The sequence below is a fragment of the Rhineura floridana genome, chromosome 2 (genome assembly GCF_030035675.1).
Source record: "Rhineura floridana isolate rRhiFlo1 chromosome 2, rRhiFlo1.hap2, whole genome shotgun sequence".
In the NCBI taxonomy this organism is placed as follows: Eukaryota; Metazoa; Chordata; class Lepidosauria; order Squamata; family Rhineuridae; genus Rhineura; species Rhineura floridana.
The window spans coordinates 93,167,645-93,189,072 of NC_084481.1; the positions used below are offsets into that span (position 1 = coordinate 93,167,645).

The 21,428-nt window shown below is 43.9% G+C and overlaps 1 protein-coding gene across 1 annotated transcript; it reads left to right on the forward strand.

Annotated features, from left to right (window-relative positions):
- Positions 1–1,189: 1,189 nt before the first annotated feature.
- LOC133378209 (dnaJ homolog subfamily B member 6-like) lies at positions 1,190–20,750 on the forward strand. Its single transcript, XM_061612997.1, has 8 exons — positions 1,190–1,385; positions 2,341–2,597; positions 4,489–4,598; positions 10,138–10,191; positions 12,053–12,163; positions 14,790–14,892; positions 15,601–15,671; positions 19,995–20,750. Exons 2-8 carry the CDS (start codon positions 2,533–2,535, stop codon positions 20,282–20,284), a joined length of 804 nt encoding a protein of 267 aa, XP_061468981.1. The 5' UTR covers positions 1,190–1,385; positions 2,341–2,532; the 3' UTR covers positions 20,285–20,750.
- The last annotated feature ends 678 nt before the right edge of the window (positions 20,751–21,428 follow it).

The window sequence follows — 21,428 nt, forward strand, 5'->3', positions numbered from 1 at the left end:
CATTTTAGTGCAAATTTCTGCTAATATATGCACCTTTCTATGCAATTTCCCCTGATATAGACATTTTTGCAAAGCAATTTCCCCCTATTGCACATTTAAAGTAATTTTCACAATTATATACATTTCTATTAGGGATGGAAAGATCTGTCAGTTTTCTCAGTTTCTCATTTTTCCAATCTTAAATTCTGTTCTTCACATATCTGCAACAATTTGCAATTTTAAAAAATCCTCATGAAAATTCTTTAGTATTTTAGTGTGAACTTCTACTAAATACATTTTTGCATGCAGTTTTGATTAATGTCAACATTTTTGCAAGCATTATTCCTTATAAAGCATTTTTGTACATTAATTTTACTAATATTCATTTTAATGCACATTTCCCCCCAATACATGCATTTTTGTAAACATTGTTTGGTTGGAAAACTGCATTGCAACATTTGAATATGTGGAAATTTTTTAAGATGGCTGTGTTTTGGAAAGTGCAAATGTGACAAATTCTGCTTTAAATATGAACTGAATCAAATATCTTCATCCCTAATTTCTATGCACACTTAATCCTGTTATATGCCTTTCTATACACACTACTTGGCTGCAGAACTGCACCGCAAAATCCAGAGAAGGGTGAATTTTGAAGGATGGCTGTGCTTCAGTTCACATATTGTTTAGGAAATAGCAAATTAGGTAGGCTCACCTTTAAAGTGTATTATTTATTTATTAGATTTATATCCCGCCCTTCTTCCCAGTAGGAGCCCAGGGCGGCAAACTGAATTGAGTTTCTTCCCATCCCTAGTCCCAAGACAATCGATAGGCAGGGACAAAAAAAGGAGAGACCAGCAAAGTGGGGACAAAAGGCAAATCCTGAGCTTCTCAGGATTCCAGTTTGTGTTAAGAGGTTTTACCACAGTGAGCTTAATGAGGGGCCATTGATGTCCCCTCCCCACTAAAGAAATAGAGGGACAGCTTCACTTTCATGACAAAGAAGCAAGCAGACTTGAAATAAAATGAAGTTTCCTACAGCTAAGAAGGTGATCAGCTGCACCATTCACAGCCTATGTTTCTGATCAAGTAGACCTTTTCATGACATTTCATAGGCAAGGACAGCCTTTCCTCCTCCATCCATCCCACTTTAGTACTTGTGGTTACTTTTATAATCTCCTCAGTGAAAGATACAAGGAGGTGACATCATAATTAGCTTGAGCATCCCATTGGCTACTGCTGCTGCTGCTAATCAGCAAAGGAACTGGATGGTAGGCAGCTGCAGAGTTCTTTTCCTGTTCCCTTCCCAGCAGGCAGCATCTGTGCCTGTGCGGGTGTGAACTGACACCTGAAAGACCTTAGAACTGTACCCACCATGCAGCCAGGACAGTTTCTCCTTTCACAATAAGGTATGCTTGGTCCTATCTTTGGTAGGGGGGGCAGGGATTTAGAGCAGCTAGATCGTTGTGAGAAAAAGCAAGCTTATAGTAGAGCGATGACACTGTCCATTAAACAATGAATGTTGTTTTACATTTGTGTAGAGAGAAGGTCTTTCCATTCATCTAGGACACTTGATAGCACTCTTTGGCAGAGATAGATAGTGTGGGCTATGAGGTTCTTGATCCAGCCTGACAGTTTTTACTGTTTTAGTTTATATAGTGAGTGGTACAAGTCAGAACCACGTATATTTTCCTAAACTCTAGATTAGGGGTGGGGAACCTGTGGCACTCCAGATATTGCTGGACCCCATCATCCCTAACCATTTGGCCATGTTAGCTGGGGCTAATAGCCCTCGAATTCATCTGGAGGGCATCAGTTTTTCCCATCCCTGCTCTAGATTAAACTTTTCGCAGTATCACTTGTTCATAAATCAGGCTATGAAATGTTCTGAAAGGGGTAGTTGTTACATGAACAGGAGTAGATTAACCAGCTTTCACACTGGCACTAAAACTGTAGGGACATAGGAAGCTGAATCAGATCAAAAGTCCATCTAGCTCAGTATTGTCTACACTGACTGGCAGTGATTTCCCAGGGTTCCAGGCAGAGGTCTTCCCCAGCCGTAGCTGGAGATGACTGGGATTGAGTTTAGGATCTTCTGCATGCAAAGCAGATGCTCAACCACTGACCTACAGTTCTTCCCCTGCATAGAGCTAGAGATTATAGACTAAAAATTCTTGCAGTTTTGCTGTTGTCTGTGGCTTATATAAAGGCAATTTGGCTTTATTATTTTTGTCAAGGAAAACGACAACAATTAATAAAGAGGGATGGGCATAGCTCCATTTTTTCCTTAACTGTATTTGCCCTGGAATTTGGGGGATGCTAATGTATATCTGGCTATCATAAGTTTTCTTCCATGTGCCACAGGGTCAGCTGTCCACACCACTGCCTTTTGCCACTCCTCTGGGTTGCCCAGCCTGGTGGATGGCCATGACCACTGCTAACCTCAGATGAGAACCCAAAGACATTGGTTGACACCCAGAGACAAAACTCAGCGACACCTGGCTGCTTTTACTGTGTTTGAGTCCTCACTAGTTCTGCTGAAGACATCAGTTCACTATGGTGGAGTACTATGAAGCACTGGGCCTCCCCCGAAACGCTTCCCTAGATGACATTAAAAAAGCGTAAGTGCCTCTTGGCCATGACCAACCTCAGACCTCTAGTACCATCTCTCATTTTTCTAGGTGGATATTGCCCTCTGTGGCTGCATACACATCATACATTTAAAGCATTTAATGTCTCCCGAAGAATCCTAGGAGCTGTAATTTGTTAAGGATGCTGGGAATTGCAGCTCAGTGAGGGTGAAACAACAGTTACCATGGTTCTTTGAGGAAGCTATGTGATTTAAATGAATGGTATGTGTGTATGCAGCCTCAGATTTTCAGTCCAGATGAGGTTTGGGAGAAGCAGGGGGTAGTTACTTAATTTCACCTGTTGCTATACTTTTGGTGCCCTGGAAGGAAGAGAGGGCTTGACTCTAACATATTTGGTTAACTGAGCAGCTGATTAAAACAAAAACGCAAATACTTTTAAAAACTATACATTCCAAGTCCTATAAAAGAAGGATCCTGCAATGAGCAGGAGGTTGGACTAGATGACCTCCAATCCCTTCTAGTTCCATTATTCTATGGTTCTTTTACACAGAGAAGAGGATATCTTTTGTAAAATGATGCCTCCTGCAACACACCACATGAATTAACCAAGTTTTTGCTTAACTGGGTAATATTGCCAATATCCTGATTCTATCTCTCATCATGAAATACCCATGTGAACGTGTGCCCAAACCCACAATCCCCTGACATCTTTTAGTAGGATTACATTAAAGGGCATGGAGAAAGGGTCCTGTATATCTCTGTCCCAAAAGGACACTACAGTACTGTCAGTGGCAGCAGACAGGTACATGTGACATGATCAGTCATGCAAGCACACATACACAAAATTGGTGGATCGATTGGAGGCTTAATTTGAGCCAAGGCTTACTAGGGTTTAGTCTAAGAACCTTTTCCAATGTCAGGGCTCAAACCTTATGCCGGGACTTAGTTCTGCATCTAATGGATTAACAATGAACTAGGGAAGGCGTTTGAAGATATGCAGAATACCTTTCCTTCACGGTACAGGCAACCAGAGTCACATCTCTTGAGTTATAGATGGAAGTGCTTCCAAGTCAGATGTTATCAACTTTCAGGCAGACTTGATCTCCAGTACATCTCATTTTGGCAACTAAGCAGTGTATGTCTCTGCATGGGAGGGATGTTTATACCCACCTTAGCTAATGCATGCCAAGACACATTTGCCTTATGTAGAGACCACAATCACGTTCTTCATTGTTCTAGGCATGCTTCAGCTGTTTAAAAGCTGTGTGCAACTTGGGAAGCTGTCTGTCTTATGATTAGTGAATGGTCACAATATTCTGACTGTAGGGCGCAAGAGAGGTATATATCCCCTATGCTGAGGAGCTCACAGGTTGCTAAAACAGCAGAAAATTATAAACATTAAAACTGCAGGGGATGTGTGTGAATTGTATTTCCAATGCCTTCAATCAGGGCAGCTCAGGGGCCACAGGGCATGGCACACACAGCAGCTCTGTCCACCAACACCTTGCCACCCCTCTTCACCCCACCCAACATTTGCTACCCAAATCTGCTGCATCACTCTGCCCAAACATGCATTTGGAGGCCCACTTCTTCATTCTTTCTTTGCCATATGCAAGAATACACGGAATGTTCTCATTTTCCTACCCTTTCATCTACTGCTGGAGGGAAGGCAGGCTGCTTCACTTTGCCCAATAACAGGGCTGGTTCCCTGACTCGTCCCATATAGTAAGAGATTCGCTGAGGGCAGGTTGAAGTCATTTTGCTCTTGGAAGATATGGAGAATAGGAGCAGGAGTCTGCTCCTTTCCTTGTCCTAGTGTCAGGAGCAAGGAAAAAGTTGGTTCTACCTATGTCTGTAGCGGTAGGAATGGCCACAGGCATACTGACTGATCTTTCATTGTGTTTTCTGGGGGACCATAAAGATACAGGAAGAAAGCTCTCAAGTGGCACCCAGATAAAAACCCAGATAGCAAGCAATATGCAGAACAGAGATTCAAGGAGATTGCAGAAGCCTATGAAGTACTTTCAGACAGTAAGTATTCAGCCTCTTACCACCCCTCTTACAGCAGCACCGGTACCACTCATTGCCATTTCTTATACCTTTCTATAGTTCTTCATCTTCTTCTTTTGCCCAGAGCTTTACAAATCATTTTTTATAAATATACGTCAGTAGTGGCTGGTGCCCATTGGGACTGGTAGGGTGGAAGACAGCCAACAGTAGATGTAGCCAGAGCCAATGGCAGGTAGAACCATCTGATTCTAGTCTTGTCCCCATCTCCCTCTTTGCTGAGTTCTAAAAGGGTGGGACTAAGGGCACTGAGGCTCAGTTGGGGGGGCTGGTTGAGGGTAGACTGAGATTGATGGGGCAGTGCCCCATTCAGCCTAATAGATCAGCCTCCACTAATACATGTGCTAAATCAAATATTGGATTTTTGCTTTTTTTAAAAAATCCAGTCAAATTCATTTGATGACAGACTTCTTGGATGTAAAAAGAGGGAAGCAAAACAACATGGTATGGTCACACCTTCTTGTGAGTAGGAGTAGCAATTTGTGGTTTAGATTAGAAGATGGGGACTCTTCTCCCTTATGAAGTCTGGGTGTCACAAGGCACACTGAATATCAGGGTGTTCTTTAAAAGAGAACTTTTCCCCTGAGAAACCTGGAAGAAAAAGGCATATAAGGAAAGATCTCAGGATGACATGCAAACTGTTTGCAGAATGTTCTGGCATCTATCACATGCAAAATGCTAATACAGACAGATTGACCCCATTAACTACAAGCTTTTCCTAACTCATCCTCCTTTGCACATTTATGTAGGTTCTTAATGCTACCTAACATATATGGCAAAGGCTTCCAAACACAGACAGTCACAGCAAAATAGGCACTAGTATGCTTTTAATGCATAGAGCTGTTTGGTGATGGTTGTTTTCCCTACACCTGTATAGATATGTGAAGTGGTCTTCATATTTTCCCCAGATGGTATGTGGGCAGTGACCCTCACAGATTCCTTCTTGGCCCTTTTTACACGTGATTTGGCACACTGCTGGTTGAAAATGCCTTCTGTGCATGGGGGAGATTAATGGTAATTCATCCCATTTAGCCTTATTCTGCTAGTATCTCTTATTCATTTCAAGGAACCTCTTCAGACTTATCTGTACCCTGGAGTGTCATAATTCACCAAGGCCCTGATCAGTGCACTGAACCTCCTAGGCTGATATTAAAATTCTGTGGGCTCAGATAGTGGATGGTTGTCTCACTCTCTGTAACATGGCCACCCTTCTGAATAGATCATTCCCTGGTGGCATAATCCATTTTGCCATGGTTGGCCTGTCTTGTGTATTCTGTGGCAAATATCAGTTTTCAAGTTTCAAAATTTCTGATAGTTTCAAAATGTCTGCCATAGTTGCAGTTGGAGGAACATGGGCAGAAACAATTACTACAAACATGTAGGGCTCCTCCAGATGACCTGTTTATTCGGCATTCACTTTGTTTTGCTTGCACAAACTTTACAGTGTGTGTGTATTTGTGAGTTTTAGTTATTTAATATGTGCCTGGGGGAGAGTATTATACATCGTTCGGGGAGACTTTCGGGGCCCCCAATTAGCATAGTGACGGGTAATGGGAGGTATGGTGTTGTGAGGAGAACGTGCCAGGTAAGGGGAACTCGTTCCAGACAAATAGTGCCTGTGACTTGTTCCGGTTCTCCTCACATCCCCAGGACTGCTGGTTGTTTTGTCAGTCAGCCTTCAGATCTCCACATGCTGTTATTAAATGCCAGGTCGGTATGTCATAAGATCTCTCTTGTTCATGATCTGATTGTGGAAGAAGCTGCCGACCTGGCCTGTATAACTGAGACCTGGGTGGGTGACCAGGGAGGAGTTGCTCTTTCCCAGATTTGCCCACCTGGGTATATGGTTCAGCATTGTGGTAGAACCGAAGGTCGGGGAGGCGGGGTTGCTGTGGTCTATAGGAGTTCTTGCTCACTCACCAAGCACCCTGTCCAAGTGACGACTGGCTTGGAATGTCTCCACCTTGTGTTGGGCCAGAGAGACAGACTGGGAATTTTGTTGGTGTACCGCCCGCCTTGCTGCTCAACAAATTCCCTAACTGAGCTGACAGAGGTAGTCTCGGAGGTACTGTTGCGGTCCCCTAGACTATTGGTACTGGGGGACTTCAACATCCGTGCCGAGACTGCTTTATCTGGGGTGGCTCAGGACTTCATGGTTTCCATGACGACCATGGGGCTGTCTCAATTTGTTACTGGCCCGACACATGTGTTGGGACATACCCTTGATTTGATCTTCACCACTGGACATGGAGATGGTGATCTGGAGGTTGGGGACTTATCATCTATACCATTGTCATGGACAGATCACCGCTTGCTGAGGTTTAGACTCACAGTGACCCTTTCCCTCCGCAAGGGCAGGGGACCTGTTAAAATGGTCCGCCCCCGGAGACTAATGGATCCTGAGGGTTTCCAAAGGGCTCTGGGGGTTTTTCCAACTGAGAAGACTGGCGCTCCTGTTGAAGCCCTGGTTGATTTGTGGAATATGGAGATGACCCGGGCGGTTGACACGATTGCTCCCATGCGCCCTCTCCCTTGCAGAGCTCATACAGCTCCATGGTATACCTTGGAGCTGAGAGCGATGAAGCAAGAGCGGAGAAGGCTTGAGTGCAGATGGAGGCGGACCCCCGATTAATGTAATTATGCCTTGGTAAGTGCCTGTTCAAAACAGTATATAGTAGCGGTGAGGGTAGCAAAAAAGAGATATTTTGCTGATATTATTAAGTCATCACTCTCCCGCCCAGCGGAGCTTTTTAAAATTGTACTAGGGCTTTTACATTCTGGCCCTCGGGACATTATAGATTCATCTGTAGCCCACTGTGATGAATTTGCCAGGCATTTTCAAGATAAGATCGCTTGCATTCGTCAGGACTTAGACTCCAATATTATAGCAGTTGGTCCTAATGAAGCATCCAGAGCACGGTCTTGTCCCCATTTATTGGATGAGTTCCAGTCGGTGCAGCTCGAGGATGTTGACAAGATCCTTGGACTGGTGCGGGCGACCACATCTGTTCTGGACCCTTGCCCCTCTTGGCTGGTGAAAGCTAGCAGGTCCGGAACCGCCGACTGGGCCAAGGAGGTAATAAATGCCTCTTTAAGAGAGGGAGTGGTCCCTGACTGCCTAAAAGAGGCGGTGGTGAGACCACTCCTGAAGAAACCCTCCTTGGACCCAGATAACCTGAACAACTATAGACCTGTGGCGAATGTTCCGTTCCTGGGCAAGGTCCTGGAACGGGTGGTTGCCGGCCAGCTCCAGGGGCTCTTGGATGACACTGATTATCTTGATCCATTTCAATCCAGTTTTAGGCCCGGTTTTGGCACCGAAACAGCCTTGGTCGCCCTGTATGATGACCTCTGTCGGGAGAGGGACAGGGGGAGTGTGACTCTGTTGATTCTCCTTGATCTCTCAGCTGCTTTTGATACCATCAACCATGGTATCCTTCTGGGGAGACTCACGGAGTTGGGAGTCGGGGGTACTGCTTGGCAGTGGCTCCGCTCCTACTTGGTGGGTCGTCACCAGAAGGTAGTGCTTGGGGAACACTGCTCGACACCCTGGACTCTCCGTTGTGGAGTCCTGCAGGGATCGGTACTGTCCCCCATGCTTTTCAACATCTACATGCAGCCTCTGGGTACGGTCATCAGGAGTTTTGGGGTGCGTTGTCATCAGTATGCTGATGACATGCAGCTCTATTTCTCCTTTTCATCCTCTTCAGGTGAGGCTGTTAACGTACTAAACCATTGCCTGACCGCGATAATGGACTGGATGGGGGGTAATAAACTGAAGTTCAATCCAGACAAGACCGAGACGCTGCTGGTGAGTGCCTTCACTGCCCAGATGGAGGATGTTCATCCTGTTCTTGATGGGGTTACACTCCCCTTGAAGGAACAGGTTCGTAGCTTGGGAGTTCTTTTCGATCCTTCCTTGTCTCTTGTTGGCAAGTAAAGGGTTCCTGAGAGTATTTTTTCCATGGCAGAGTTACAAGGCCAAGACGCTCAGAGTCCGTGCAGATCTCAAGGACAAGTATCCAAGGCAACCAGCTGGCCTTATCTATAAGACTTGGCAGATCTGGCCAGTTGGTGTGGGGGTTGAGGAGTTTGTACAGAGAGAGCTTGTGATATATTGTCAGTAAAGTGACTCTTAAAAATTATTGCTTGTCCGGCTCATTGCTTCAACTGGCATCTAGCCTGTCACTATACTGTTCTGCATCCTGGGCATCTGCTTGCGCCAGATACAACATCCAACATCTCTCGAGGCCCAGGTGGCCTCGGTGGCACGGAACGCTTTCTACCATCTTCGATTGGTAGCCCAGCTACGTCCCTATCTGGACAGTGATGACCTCGCCTCAGTTGTTCACGCTCTGGTAACTTCTGGGTTGGACTACTGCAATGTGCTCTACGTTGGGCTGCCCTTGAAGATAGTTCGGAAACTACAGTTAGTCCAGAATGCAGCGGCCAGACTATTGATGCGGACCAGACGGTCCGCTCATATAACACCTGTTCTGGCCCGTCTGCACTGGCTTCCTATTTGTTTCCGGGCTAAATTCAAAGTGCTGGTTTTGACCTATAAAGCCCTACACGGCATGGGACCGCAATACCTGGTGGAATGCCTCTCCCAATACGAAACTACCCGTACACTGCGCTCGACATCTAAGGCCCTCCTCCGAGTGCCATCACATCGAGAAGCTCGGAGGGCGGTGACTAGATCCAGGGCCTTTTCGGTGGTGGCCCCCAAATTGTGGAATAGTCTCCCTGATGAGGTACGCCTGGCGCCGACGCTGCTATCTTTTCGGCGCCAGGTGAAAACCTTTTTATACTCCCAGGCATTTTAAAAATTTTAAATATTCTTTTTAAAGAAATTGTTTTGTAGTGTATTTTAAAACAGTGTTTCATTGCTGGTATGTTCTGATGTTGTTTGGTTTCTGTTCTTTGTTTATTTTGCTTTTTGATTTTCTTATATTTGTTCTATTCATATATTTTCTTGTTTATCTTCTATGTACACCGCCCAGAGAGCCTTTTTGGCTTAGGGCGGTATATAAATTAAATAAAATAAATAAATAAAATAAATACATGGTGGTTAGAATAGGTCCAGTCTTTATTGTGCATTTGTTCCAATTTGTTTATGGGCAGTTATATGACAAGGAGCATTCATCCTGATTTGCTTACAGGGTGTTTACACATCTTCTGAGTTATTTGATCATACCATAAGTCTCAATGCATTTCCCTGCCGCTTTCCAAGCAGCAACAAGTCTTTGTTTTTCTTTTTAAAGTGGATTACGGTGACAGAGTCCTTTAATTTGCTTTAATAGTAGAAACCTAAAGTTCCAGTATGTGCTTGAATCACTGCCACAAAATACTGACAATCTGGAGGCACCCACAGTTATTTCCACTTCCAGGTGATGCACCTGCTATTCAAGACACAGCATGGCATGCCTGAGTGTTGTTAGAAACTACTGCCTCTGAAAAGTGATGGCAGACTGGTTGAGTTCTTATTCTTTCTCCCTTGCAGAGACCAAACGTGATGTCTATGACCACTATGGTAAGGATGGACTAATGGGAAGAGGTAAGTGACAGACAGCCTAAGGAAAACCTTCTTAGCACACCTGTAGAAGACAATCAGACACAAGCTTACAGAATTTCATGATTCTTTCCCCTTTAAAGAATTCTGTGCATTGACAACTATAAAACTGTTAGCTGTGAGGATGATTTGGTCTTGTATTTTTTACAAAAAGAAACTGTATTACTTTTAAAGTTTTGTTGTATGGTGCTCTGGGCACCTTTGGAAGGAAGGACAGGATAAAATTCCAATGAATCAATGAATAAATCGTGTTTTTTTTTAAAGCAGCCTGGGATATATTGCATATCAGACAAATGAGGTGGAGAAAAGTGGCTAAACCCTTTCCAATTTGGTCCTTTTCCAACTCAAAATATCTCTCCCTGAGCTACTCTTCTTCACCCAAAGGGATGGAGCAATGTGGAATCCCTATGTTATTTTTGTGCCTTTTCCACCTAGTGGAAAAAGAAGGGTGTGTGTGATTATTGACATGATTAAATGACAGGAGAGGAAAGGGTAAATCAGCCTCTCTCTCCATAGAATCATAGAATAGTAGAGTTGGAAGGGGCCTACAAGGCCATCGAGTCCAACCCCCTGCTCAGGGCAGGAATCCAAGTTAAAGCATATCCGACAGGTGGCTGTCCAGCTGCCTTTTGAATGCCTCCAGTGTTGGAGAGCCTACCACCTCCCTAGGTAATTGGTTCCATTGTCATACCGCTCTAATAGTTAGGATGTTTTTCCTGATGTTCAGTCGAAATCTGAAATCCTGTAACTTCCAAGCGCCATTCTCCCCAAATTGCTTTGGGTTAAAAAAGAAAGTGGAGGGGAAAGTAATGGAACTTCACTTAACATGCAATTTATACCTAGGATTCTCTAATTTATAAACAGGAAATTAAGAACCTGATAAACTGTCCTGTAGCTAAGATCTTGCAGCAGGGTGGGGGCAAAAGGACCACATTCAGAAGTCACAGTCTCATTTGGGGTGGGCATTTGGTCAATCACAGGGTGACTAAAAGCTACCACATATATTTGGTCCCAAGAGCAACAGAGTGAATTCCAGAAAGCATTGGGTGTAAAGAATAGGTGAGCTATTTCCAAACATTTGGAAGTTCAGTACCGAGGAGAAATATAAAATAATGTCACTGGAAGGACTGTTTCATTTGTTTGTACGTTAGAATTTAGGTGACCATGAGCAAATCTATACAGAGCAGTACTAGATCCATCTTTGAATTTATACGTCTCTGGTTCTGGTTCTGGTTCCTCCCAGAGCAACAACATATCTTTATAGGAGGCCAGAGCTGACATGCGTGGGGTACAATTTTGAGTCCTACTGGCTTCAGTGGGAGAACAAAGCAAGCACTTCACTCTCCAACTGAAATCAACATTGGCTGGATCACACCGTCACTTTGTGTTTCTTTAAATAAGGGACTGAGATGTTGTTGGATTCCAACTCCCATTACCCACAGCAAACATGATCAGGGGTTGTGGGGGGTGTAATTTAGCAACATTCAAACTGCCACAAGTTTCCCACCCCAGCTTTAAATTAAATTGGCCTGTCACAAATTATGCAGTCAAGTTTTCCACATTTGGGGAAATAGCAGGGGTTAGCACACTCAGATGGCAATTAATGAACTTCACCCTGGGAGCTGATTAGCTGACATTCAAAATGGTTCGTATACAGCAATGCCCTATAAAAAGTACCACCCGTTCTGGGCCTTTGGATTGTGATTCCAAGGCATCTTGCTGTGGAAAAAAAAAAGTACAAGAATTCCTATTTTGACATCTTGCAAGCCACTTGTCCTTAGTGCATCATCTCTTCAAATGCTTGAGGGCCTGGCTTTGAAATATCTTTTCTTTTAACCTTTTTTAGGTAGGCCTGGAGCATCATCTAGGGCAAACATGGGCCCTGAATATATGTTCCACTTCCGCAGTGCCCATGATGTCTTTAGGGACTTCTTTGGAGGATGGGACCCTTTCTTTGGTAAGTGATTGTTTCTCTTAGGACTGGAAAGTACCCCAAAGCCATTTAGTCTAAAAAACCCTGTCCATCAACTCACATAATCTAGCCAGCCTAGACTGTGCCACATGCAATGAAGAAGTGCTTTGTTAGAGGCATTTATGGAGAAATAGGTCCAGGTGACTCAAGAAAGAGAGCCAGGTCTCACACTGCAGGACCAGGCAAAATCTCCGTAGGATCTCCAATCATCCCAACTTGGAACCCTGACTCCAAGTAATCAGCATGAGTATCTACAAAATTTTATTGGGGGCAAATTCAAAGCTAGGGAACTTGGTCTGAATAGATCAGATTGGAAAATCATCAGGACTTCTTAGGGCCAAACTAAGTTGGTTGAAGGGGGCAGGGGAAAAAGGTAATCCTCTCTCTCTCTCTCTCTCTCCCTCTGTGTGTGTGTGTGTGTGTGTGTGAGTGAGTGAGGAGAGAGGAGAGAGAGGAGAGAGAGGGGCATGGGAGGAAAGAGATCTGATTCCGGTCATGAATCTCTCACACTGCATCCATCTTGATCCTAAGCTTCTATGCCCCAGAGCAAGCTTGCAGTTCTTTATTGTCCTCCTTGCCATCTCTGGCTTCAATAGCACACAAATTTAAAAGGGCCATCCTACCTTTGGGATATATAGATATATATGAAGTTAAACATGTGTAACTGGAGATACCCTTGGAGATACTCCTGCTATACCTATGAAGACAAGAACAGTTGTGTTACCTTGAGCTACTGCTACTGAAATTCAAAGTTCTCATTTGTTGGGAAATAATTATTGCTGTAAGCTCCTGTCACTTGCTGTTCTACAATGAATTGGCATGGAAACTGTGCAGGCAACAACAACCTGCTGCTATCCAATCAGTATCTGGTTAGTGTTACATGTCTCTGATTCTCTCAATGTGCTTTGCTGTTATTACATTACAGCTGGAATGGGGAATATGTGTCCCATTCTACCATATCCCATTGGTGCAAGGATGGGGAACCTGTGGCCCTTTAGATGTTGTTGAACTACAATTCCCATCCAGTAACCATTGGCCATGCTGGCTGGGGCTGATGGAAGCTGGAGTCCACTAACATCTGAAGGGCCACAGGATCCCTATCCCTACACTGATGGGACATGGTAGTTGAATAGCACTCATAATCCCCAACCTTTGGCCATGTTGGATGGGGCTGATGGGAACTGGAATCCAATAACGTCTAGAGCAGCCTTTCCCAACCAGTGTGCCTCCAGATGTTGTTGGACCACAACTCCCATCAGCCTCAGCCAGCATGGCCAATGGTCAGGAAAGATGGGAGTTGTGGTCCAACAACATCTGGAGGCACACTGGTTGGAAAGGCTGCTCTAGAGAACCACAGAGCTTCCCCATCCTAGTGTGTACCCCAGCCTTGCAATAAGCTACTCACTCCCTTTGCCTGGGGTGAGAGTTCCTTCTGGACAAGTAATTTGGTAAAATTGATCCCTCAACTGTACTGTTTGGTTAGGGATGGACCAATCTGTCAGTACTGATTTCTCTCAGTTTCTTATTTTTCCACTCTTAAGTTTAGTCTGCCATATTTCTGCATCAGTCTGTCAGTTTGTCATGAAACTTCATCAGCATATTAGTGCACATTTTTCCTGATAGATACATTTTTCTATGCAATTTGGCCTAATAAACATGTTTTTTCCAAGCCAGTTTCCCTAATGGAACACATTTTTGGATGTTATTTTTACAAACACAAGCATTTTAATGCACACTTTCTCTTAATGTGGGCATTTCTTGGTTGGACAAGTGCACATTTTTAAGGATAGCTGCATCTTGGTTAGTGTATTGTTTCGGGAAATGCAAATTAGGTAGGTTTGCATTAGAAAGCAAGTGGAACCTAATTTCTCTCTCATTCCTATTTGCTTAATCTCCTTAATGCTCCTGTCTCCTTAACGCTTAAGCAATTTAGAGCAGCATATTAGCTGAGTGGCCAAACAGCCCTTCTCAAAGATCTGAGCGCAGTGAAATAGTCAGAACCTCAAAATTAATTTTGTATATTTCAACAAGAAGCTCTTTATTAAGGAAAACAGCCAAATGAAGTATAAAATGGTCCTAGCAGTAGACACCATTACGCACTTCCAGGATTTGTAAAGATGGCATCAGAAATCTTAGGTACCAAGGCTTAAACCATAGAGTCCATTAGGCTTTTTATCCCACAGTATAATGTCAAAGAATCTCTCTGGAAAGCTAATGTGGCTTTCACACACATCTTATATGTGAGCATCTCCCTAAGGGATGACTTCAAAGCTGTCTCCAACTGGCAGCTCTTCCATGCTTGTTGAGAAAACTACTCCAAGAGCCAGCCTAAGACCAGCTGAGGGGCCAGTTGAAGCAGTGTGAGTGCTGCTCTGCCAGCAGAGAGGTCCTCCATCTGTGGATAGCACTTGGGCCCCCAAATAAATTCCTGGTATGGTAGGAGAAAGCTTCGCTAAAGTGATGGTGAGCCATTGCCAGTCAGCAGACAATATTGAGCTAGATGGATCAATAGTCTGACTCAGTATAAAGGCAGATCCTGTGTTCCTGTCTGTATGCCTGCTGGCTCTCATCCCAAGTACCCAAGGCCTGAGGTAGCCATCTTGTTTTTCAGGAGAGCCAATGGCCTTTGGTGCTTGCGCTAGTGGAGGAAAGGGATTCCGCTTCTACTCTTCATCAACTAATTTCATCAACGGCAAACAAATTACCACTGCAAGGTGAGGTGAGGGTGGCCAGTGTACTGGCTATGACTGAATCATTGAATCTTTCACTAATTAAGCAAGTTGCATGGCTTTCTCAGGGTGACCACTTTTTTTCCTGTCACTGGTCCTACTAACAACTTGTCATTTAATTATCTGTGTGTCAGGTTGTTGCTAAAGGTACATGAGTGAGACCAGTAAAATGCTGGCAAATTTAGGCACTCAGTGAAGAACAAGAAACTCTGTTGTGGATTGTTGTTGGGTGGGTGACAGGAGGAGAGATGAACCATCGTTAGGGCTAGTGTTAGGGATAGGCATCATTGGGCTCCTCCCAAGTCCTTCACCCCTGCAGGGGCCACACTGCCCAATGTCTGGAGCCTTCAGGTCCTGCTCTTCTTCCTTGCTGTCTCTGTCTATTCATGCCAAGTATGCAAACCATGACAAGAGTGAGGAAATGGAACAGCAACTTCTTCCAGGCAAATGAGTAGACTGGGCCCAGAGAGAGAGGGCAAGTGAATGGGCAACAGTGCCTTGGAGAGAAGGGGGCTCACTGAGAGCCCCTTGCCCAAAGGTTCCCCCAAACCTGGCCATGGTCTTTGGGTGAAAGCACAATTATTGGCATTTCCATTCTGGATTACCTCTCTTTCCTATGTGCACCATACCTCTTCTACAGATATGGATGTGTTCAGGTGCTGTGTAATTGATACAGTATTATCTCTTTTCCAGAATTGTGGAGGATGGGCAGGAGCGAGTGGAAGTTGAAGAGGATGGAGAGCTTAAATCTGTTCTCATTAATGGTAAGGTCCAGCAGCCTAAAGTATTGAATAGGGCATTGACCCATAAGGGGCTATGAAAGATGCTGCTGGTGAGTGGGACCAACACCTGCCATCTCCAAAGATGGAGAATTATATTTTTGTATGTTTGTTGGTGTTCTTCTTACTCTGCTTCTTTCCTGTGTTACTAATGTTTCTACAGAGAATCTAATCTAGAAAATTTTCTTTCCCTTATTCATCCTAGAAATCTGTGTCAAATTTATTTTTATTAATTTCAAAGCCTTTTTATTGGTCAGTGTCATATGATGGTGAAGACAGCCTTTTGTGTTTCAAATTGGAGGTTATGTTCTATTTCTATTTTGGGTGCATTAACAGTTGAATCTGAAAGTGCAGTGTGATGTAAAATCAGACTGATTACAATATGTTGCTACTTCAGCAATGACTCTAGCTGTTGGAAAAAAGAGGATGCATGTTTTCAGCCTGCTATGTTTAAACCACTTCATTTAAGGCAAGGTGGGCACAGTCAATTAAAAACATAGAGCACACCTAGAATTTTGCTAGAATATATTTTACCTCCTACTGTTTTATCTTGTGCAAATTGAGATGCTCCTGATGTCCACTGAAGACTATTCTGCAGAATAGTCAGTGCCATTATTCCACAATTATTTTTAGAGGTTTTTTTAGTGTAAATTTTGCAAAGTGTTGCTGTACTTCACATTTTCACAGAAATAGAAACAAATGATTTCCTATAGGAAACTTCACTAAAATTGCAAAGTAAATCAGATATATTTAAAGTGACCATCTGAACTATATCAACTGTCTTAATAATGTTACTTCCTCCCTGATAAAACAAGATCAGCACATCACACGTCTTCTTTCTATTATTTGGGCTGATTGCAGGTGTTGCCACCACTCACCATATGCTCAGAGGCACATGTTACTAAATTCATCCAACCTACACAGCAAGTGGATTGGACTGTGAAAGACCAACCCAAATTGTGTTTGCATTTTGACCAATTTGTAGGGCAGTCCAATATCTCAGAGAGGAGGACAGGTCTCCTGCTCCCCTGGTGCATTCACTATAGCTGCACAATTTCTCTGCTTTTTAAAGTTGGATAGAAATATCTGTGGGCTATAGGTACGTTGTTAAACTGCAAGGGTTTTTTTGCCTATTAGTGAATTTCCCTGCTTTTTCATCCGGGAGGTAAGAAATGGGATCCTATGCAAGCTTGCTGAGAATGGATTAATCATTTGCATGCTTATTGAGTTCAGTGGGATTTACTCCCCTGCAATCATGCTTAGGATAAGTGAAACTGACCTTAGGAAGGAGGAAGGGGAGGGGGAGGAGGGAGAACGGGAAGGAGGGGATGGGAAGGGGATGGGAATGGGGAGGGAGGGGCAAAGGAAGGGGGAGGGTAGGAGCAAGAGGGAGGGGATAGGAAAAAGGAGGGTGGGTTTGATCATCTGCATACTTTTTGAGTTCAATGGATTTATTTCTGTGCAATCATGTTTTAAAATGGAAATGGACTGCCTTCAAGTCGATCCTGACTTATGGCTATGCTATGAACAGGGTTTTCATGGTAAATGGTATTCAGAGGTGGTTTTACCATTGCCTTCCTCTGAGGCTGAGAGCCAGTGACTGGCCCAAGGTCACCCAGTGAGCTTCATGGCTGTGTGGGGATTTGAACCCTGGTCTCCCAGGTCATAGTCCAACACTGACCCGGGGGAGGGGCAAGGAGGGTATGAGGAGGGGAAGGGGAGGAGATTGGGTGGGTGGGCACTGTGCAGAGTTTCCAAAAGGAAAACATTGTGAACAGTATCATTGCTTTTCAGAGTTTCCCCCACCTTTTTATTCTGCAGCAGGCACATGTAGCCTCCCACCCAAATTTAAACCAAAGCTGTCCCTGGCCACATCTACACCAGGCTTTTATTTCACTTTGGACAGTCATGGCTTCTCTCAAAGAATCCTGGGAAGTGTAGTTTAGTGAAGGGTGCTGAGAGTTGCTAGGAGACACCCTGTTCCCCTCACAGACCTTCAGTCAGAGCAGCTGACTGTTAAACCAGTCTGGCCACTGGAGCTCTGTCAGGGGAATAGGAGTCTATTCTCAGCACCTTTCACAAACTACACTTCCCAGGATTCTTTGGGGGAAGCCATGACTGTCACATGTGAAATCAAAGTCTGGTGTGGGTATGGCCCCCTGATTAGCCAAGCCAAGCCAAGCAGCTATGAGTCTGGCTTTTAAAACACTGACAGTTGGTTTTTACTGAGCATGCCCGACACTATCATTCAGTTCAATGCAAAATTTCTTAAATTAATAAAAAAATCAGCCAGGCATTTTTTTTAACTTTTAAACTGCAGAAGATGAAGGTCAGAGTATGGGACAAAGTCAGGTATTCTATGAACATGGCTGATTTTTAATTAATTTCAACAGATTATGAGAACTCTGACAGAAAAAAGTCCAAAAGGGCTCTGGGGTTTTTCCCTTCTCTTTTTAGACTTTGAACTCTATTCTCTCTTACTGATTTGTGTATCGCAATGAAAATTTAGAGGGTTGTTAAGCACGTGTTTCTGGGTTCAGGACTATAAGTTTTGTAAGGTTTTGTTTTGAAATGAGCTTATGGGAAGCAACAGAATGGCATGGCGGGTATATACTCTTGTGGCTGTATAATCAGACATTGGGATAATCTCTAAACTGCAAGCCACAGAGCCTGTGATTATCAGAACTGCCAAAGGAAATTCACTCAGCGTTATTCCTCAGCAAGTTCATAGTGGCTTGTGTACTTTCCAATGTTAGGAAGCAGAAAGCTGCCTTTATAGTGTCCACATTGGTCCATTTAGTTTAGTATTGCCTAGAGTGCCTTGCAGTGGCTGTCCAGGGTTTCAGGCAGGGATCTTTCTCAGCAATACCTGTCCTGAAGATGTCAGAGATTAAAACTGGGACCTTCTGCATGTGCTCCATCACTGGGCTACAGCCCCTTCCCCAGTCTGACAAAAGGAAAATACGTTCGCTTGTTTTCCATTAGAGGAAAACGTGTATAAAAATGACTCGGTGAAAATAACATACAAAATATATTATGTTAGGATACATTGCTTGCAAAAATGTGTACATTTGTCAAACCTACATACGCACGTGTTCATTAGGAGAAATTCAGACTAAAATGCTGAAGAATTTTCATAAGAATTTTTTTAAAAAATTGCAAATTGCTGCAGAGATGTCTAATTTAAAACTGGAAAAATGAGAAACTGAGAGAACAAAAATTAACAAATCTTTCCATCTCTGGTGCTCAATATATTTTCCCTCCAAAGGCCCTCCTTCAGGGGCATTGTTAGGTACTTAAAGGAGTTGGAGCACAAGCCCAGGACACAAATTTCCACAGAATCTACATATGCTAATACACAGGGTGGTGGGTAGATAGTGAGAAATGGGCACTGCACTTTGCAGTGTGCCTGTCTGCTGTACCAGCAAAGTTTTTTACACAAATGTTTTAAAAGGGAAGGATTGGGAGATCTGGGGCCCACTGCAAAAAAACAAATAAAAACTCAGGGGGAAAAACAGGCCTCTATCACCCCTGAGTGATCCCCCTAACAATGCCTCTGTCTCCTAAAACTGGGAGACTCCTTCAGGGCTGCTCTGTTCTTAGCTAAGACTTCCCGAGCCTTATTTTTCTATGTGTTGCCAAGTTATAATGATAATATTGGCCCTAATGTCAAGAAAAACTAGTTTACTTGCCTTCTCCATCCACCCGTTACTCTCTAATTGCTCCTCACTGCCCTCCCTATTATCCCACAAGCTTACCAAGGCAGCAGCAGCAGCGGCAGGGTCCCTTTCTGTTGGTTTGTTTGTTTGTTTGTTCGTAGTAGGCAGAGCATGGAGCCCTGATGTATTCTACAGAAATATAGGTGGTGGGTGGCTGCAGCCCTGGAACTTTGCTTTGTACAATGCCCAGTTGCCCAAAATATTTTGTTTTAATTTCAATTTTTTTAAAGTTAAAATCCATTTGGGGCAGGGGCCATAACAGGCCCACTGGGAGGTGTTAACCCTGGTTCTTCCCTGTTTGGCACTTATATATCTCATTCGTAGTGGTAGATCACATGTTTTGTATGGCGAAGGTCCCAGTGCAGGTTCAGTTCTTGGCATATTCGTTTAAAAGAACCAGGTGGTCCTTTTGCCACTGACTGAAATGCTGGAAAACAACTGCCAGTCAAAGTAGACAGTAATGGGCTAGATGAACCACACGTCTGACTAAATCCAAGGCAGCTTCACATGTTCACGATAAAAGCCTGTGCTTTTGTTCCTAATGGACAGCATGATCACAAGTTCTAACATGTTTCCTCTTTTCTTGCAGGTGTGCCTACTGACAGAACATTCATTAGGGAAGCTGGAGGGCACTGCATTCGTGGTGAGCCCACCAGATACAGGTCTGCACCTCAGTTTAGTTACCATGATGAATATGACTCTAAACCCATCTACGAGGTGCACAGCATGAGGCACGTGTTCCCCACCAAAAAGAATAAGGGCTACACAGCAGGAGATGAGTCCCCTGCAGAGGACAATGATTCTCGCACAGACAGCGAGTCTCATGCAGATGATGGGTTCGAGACTGAGGATGACGAATCCCATATTGATGAGTTCTAGCAGCATGCTGCATATGAATTAAATCCCATATATTGGTGGCAAGTCAGGAGGCACTTGCTAGGCATGCCTGATACCCATACAGTGAAGACATTGATGAGAAGAAGTAATCAACCAGTAGATGCAAAAGGGACCTTGGGTGGAACTAGGCACCTGTGAGCTGGGAGAAGCTGGCTGCCAAGAAGAATGTCATTACAACAGAAAGGAGAGGTGAGAAGGACGGGGAGAACATCAAAATGATGAATGTAACCCCTTGAACAGAGAAAACAGTCCCTTGCCGAAGGGAACAGGATCACTCCTACAAGTAACAAATCAACTTCACTATGGTTGAAGAAGGCTCACTCAGGCAAAAACATATCCTCTAAGTCTACTTGCTTACCAATATAGTGAGAACTGAAAATTATGGGATCCATTAGGACAGAGGTTAGCAAAGGGCAATGGGCTGTTTAATAAAGGTTGGGAACAGTGATGTTGGTTTCCATATTCTATTCTTGTCAATTTTAGAGATACTTGTGGTCTTTAAGACAAAAACATTCAGTGGTCAAGACTTCTTTGACCCTGGCCTTGTTTGACTCTATGGCCTTGTGGTAGGGCTGTCTCAGGGATGTAATGTATCATAATTCCCAGATCTGGTTCTTTACATGGCAAAGCTGAAGACATTCAGGTAGAGGCCACACTTGTCACCTTTCAAACAAGCCTTCATTTAGCCATCTTAGCTGGCAAAATTCCTTCAGCTCCTATGATGTCAAGCCAACTGTAACATGCTTCCCACAGACCCCATATGGTTGTTCCAGATTCATTAGCCATGGCAATAAAAAAGAACAATAATTTAGGACATGAAGAGATGCATTGCACATTGCCCTCTATGAGGGGTGTTTACTTATATTCCAATTTCCACAATGGAATGGGCCAGGACAAAAACATTTAGAGCAGAGCTGGCTAATCTGTGGCCCTCCAGGCATTGTTGAACTCCAACTCCCAACAGGCCAATATAATTATTATTCATTGCCCACCTTTCACCGATAGGTCCCAGGATGGGTTACAAAATCTAAAATATAACACTATAAAGAATTAAAACACAATGGTCAAGGATGATGGAAGTTGGACTTCAGAAGCAACTGGAGAGCCATAGATCAGCCAACCCCAC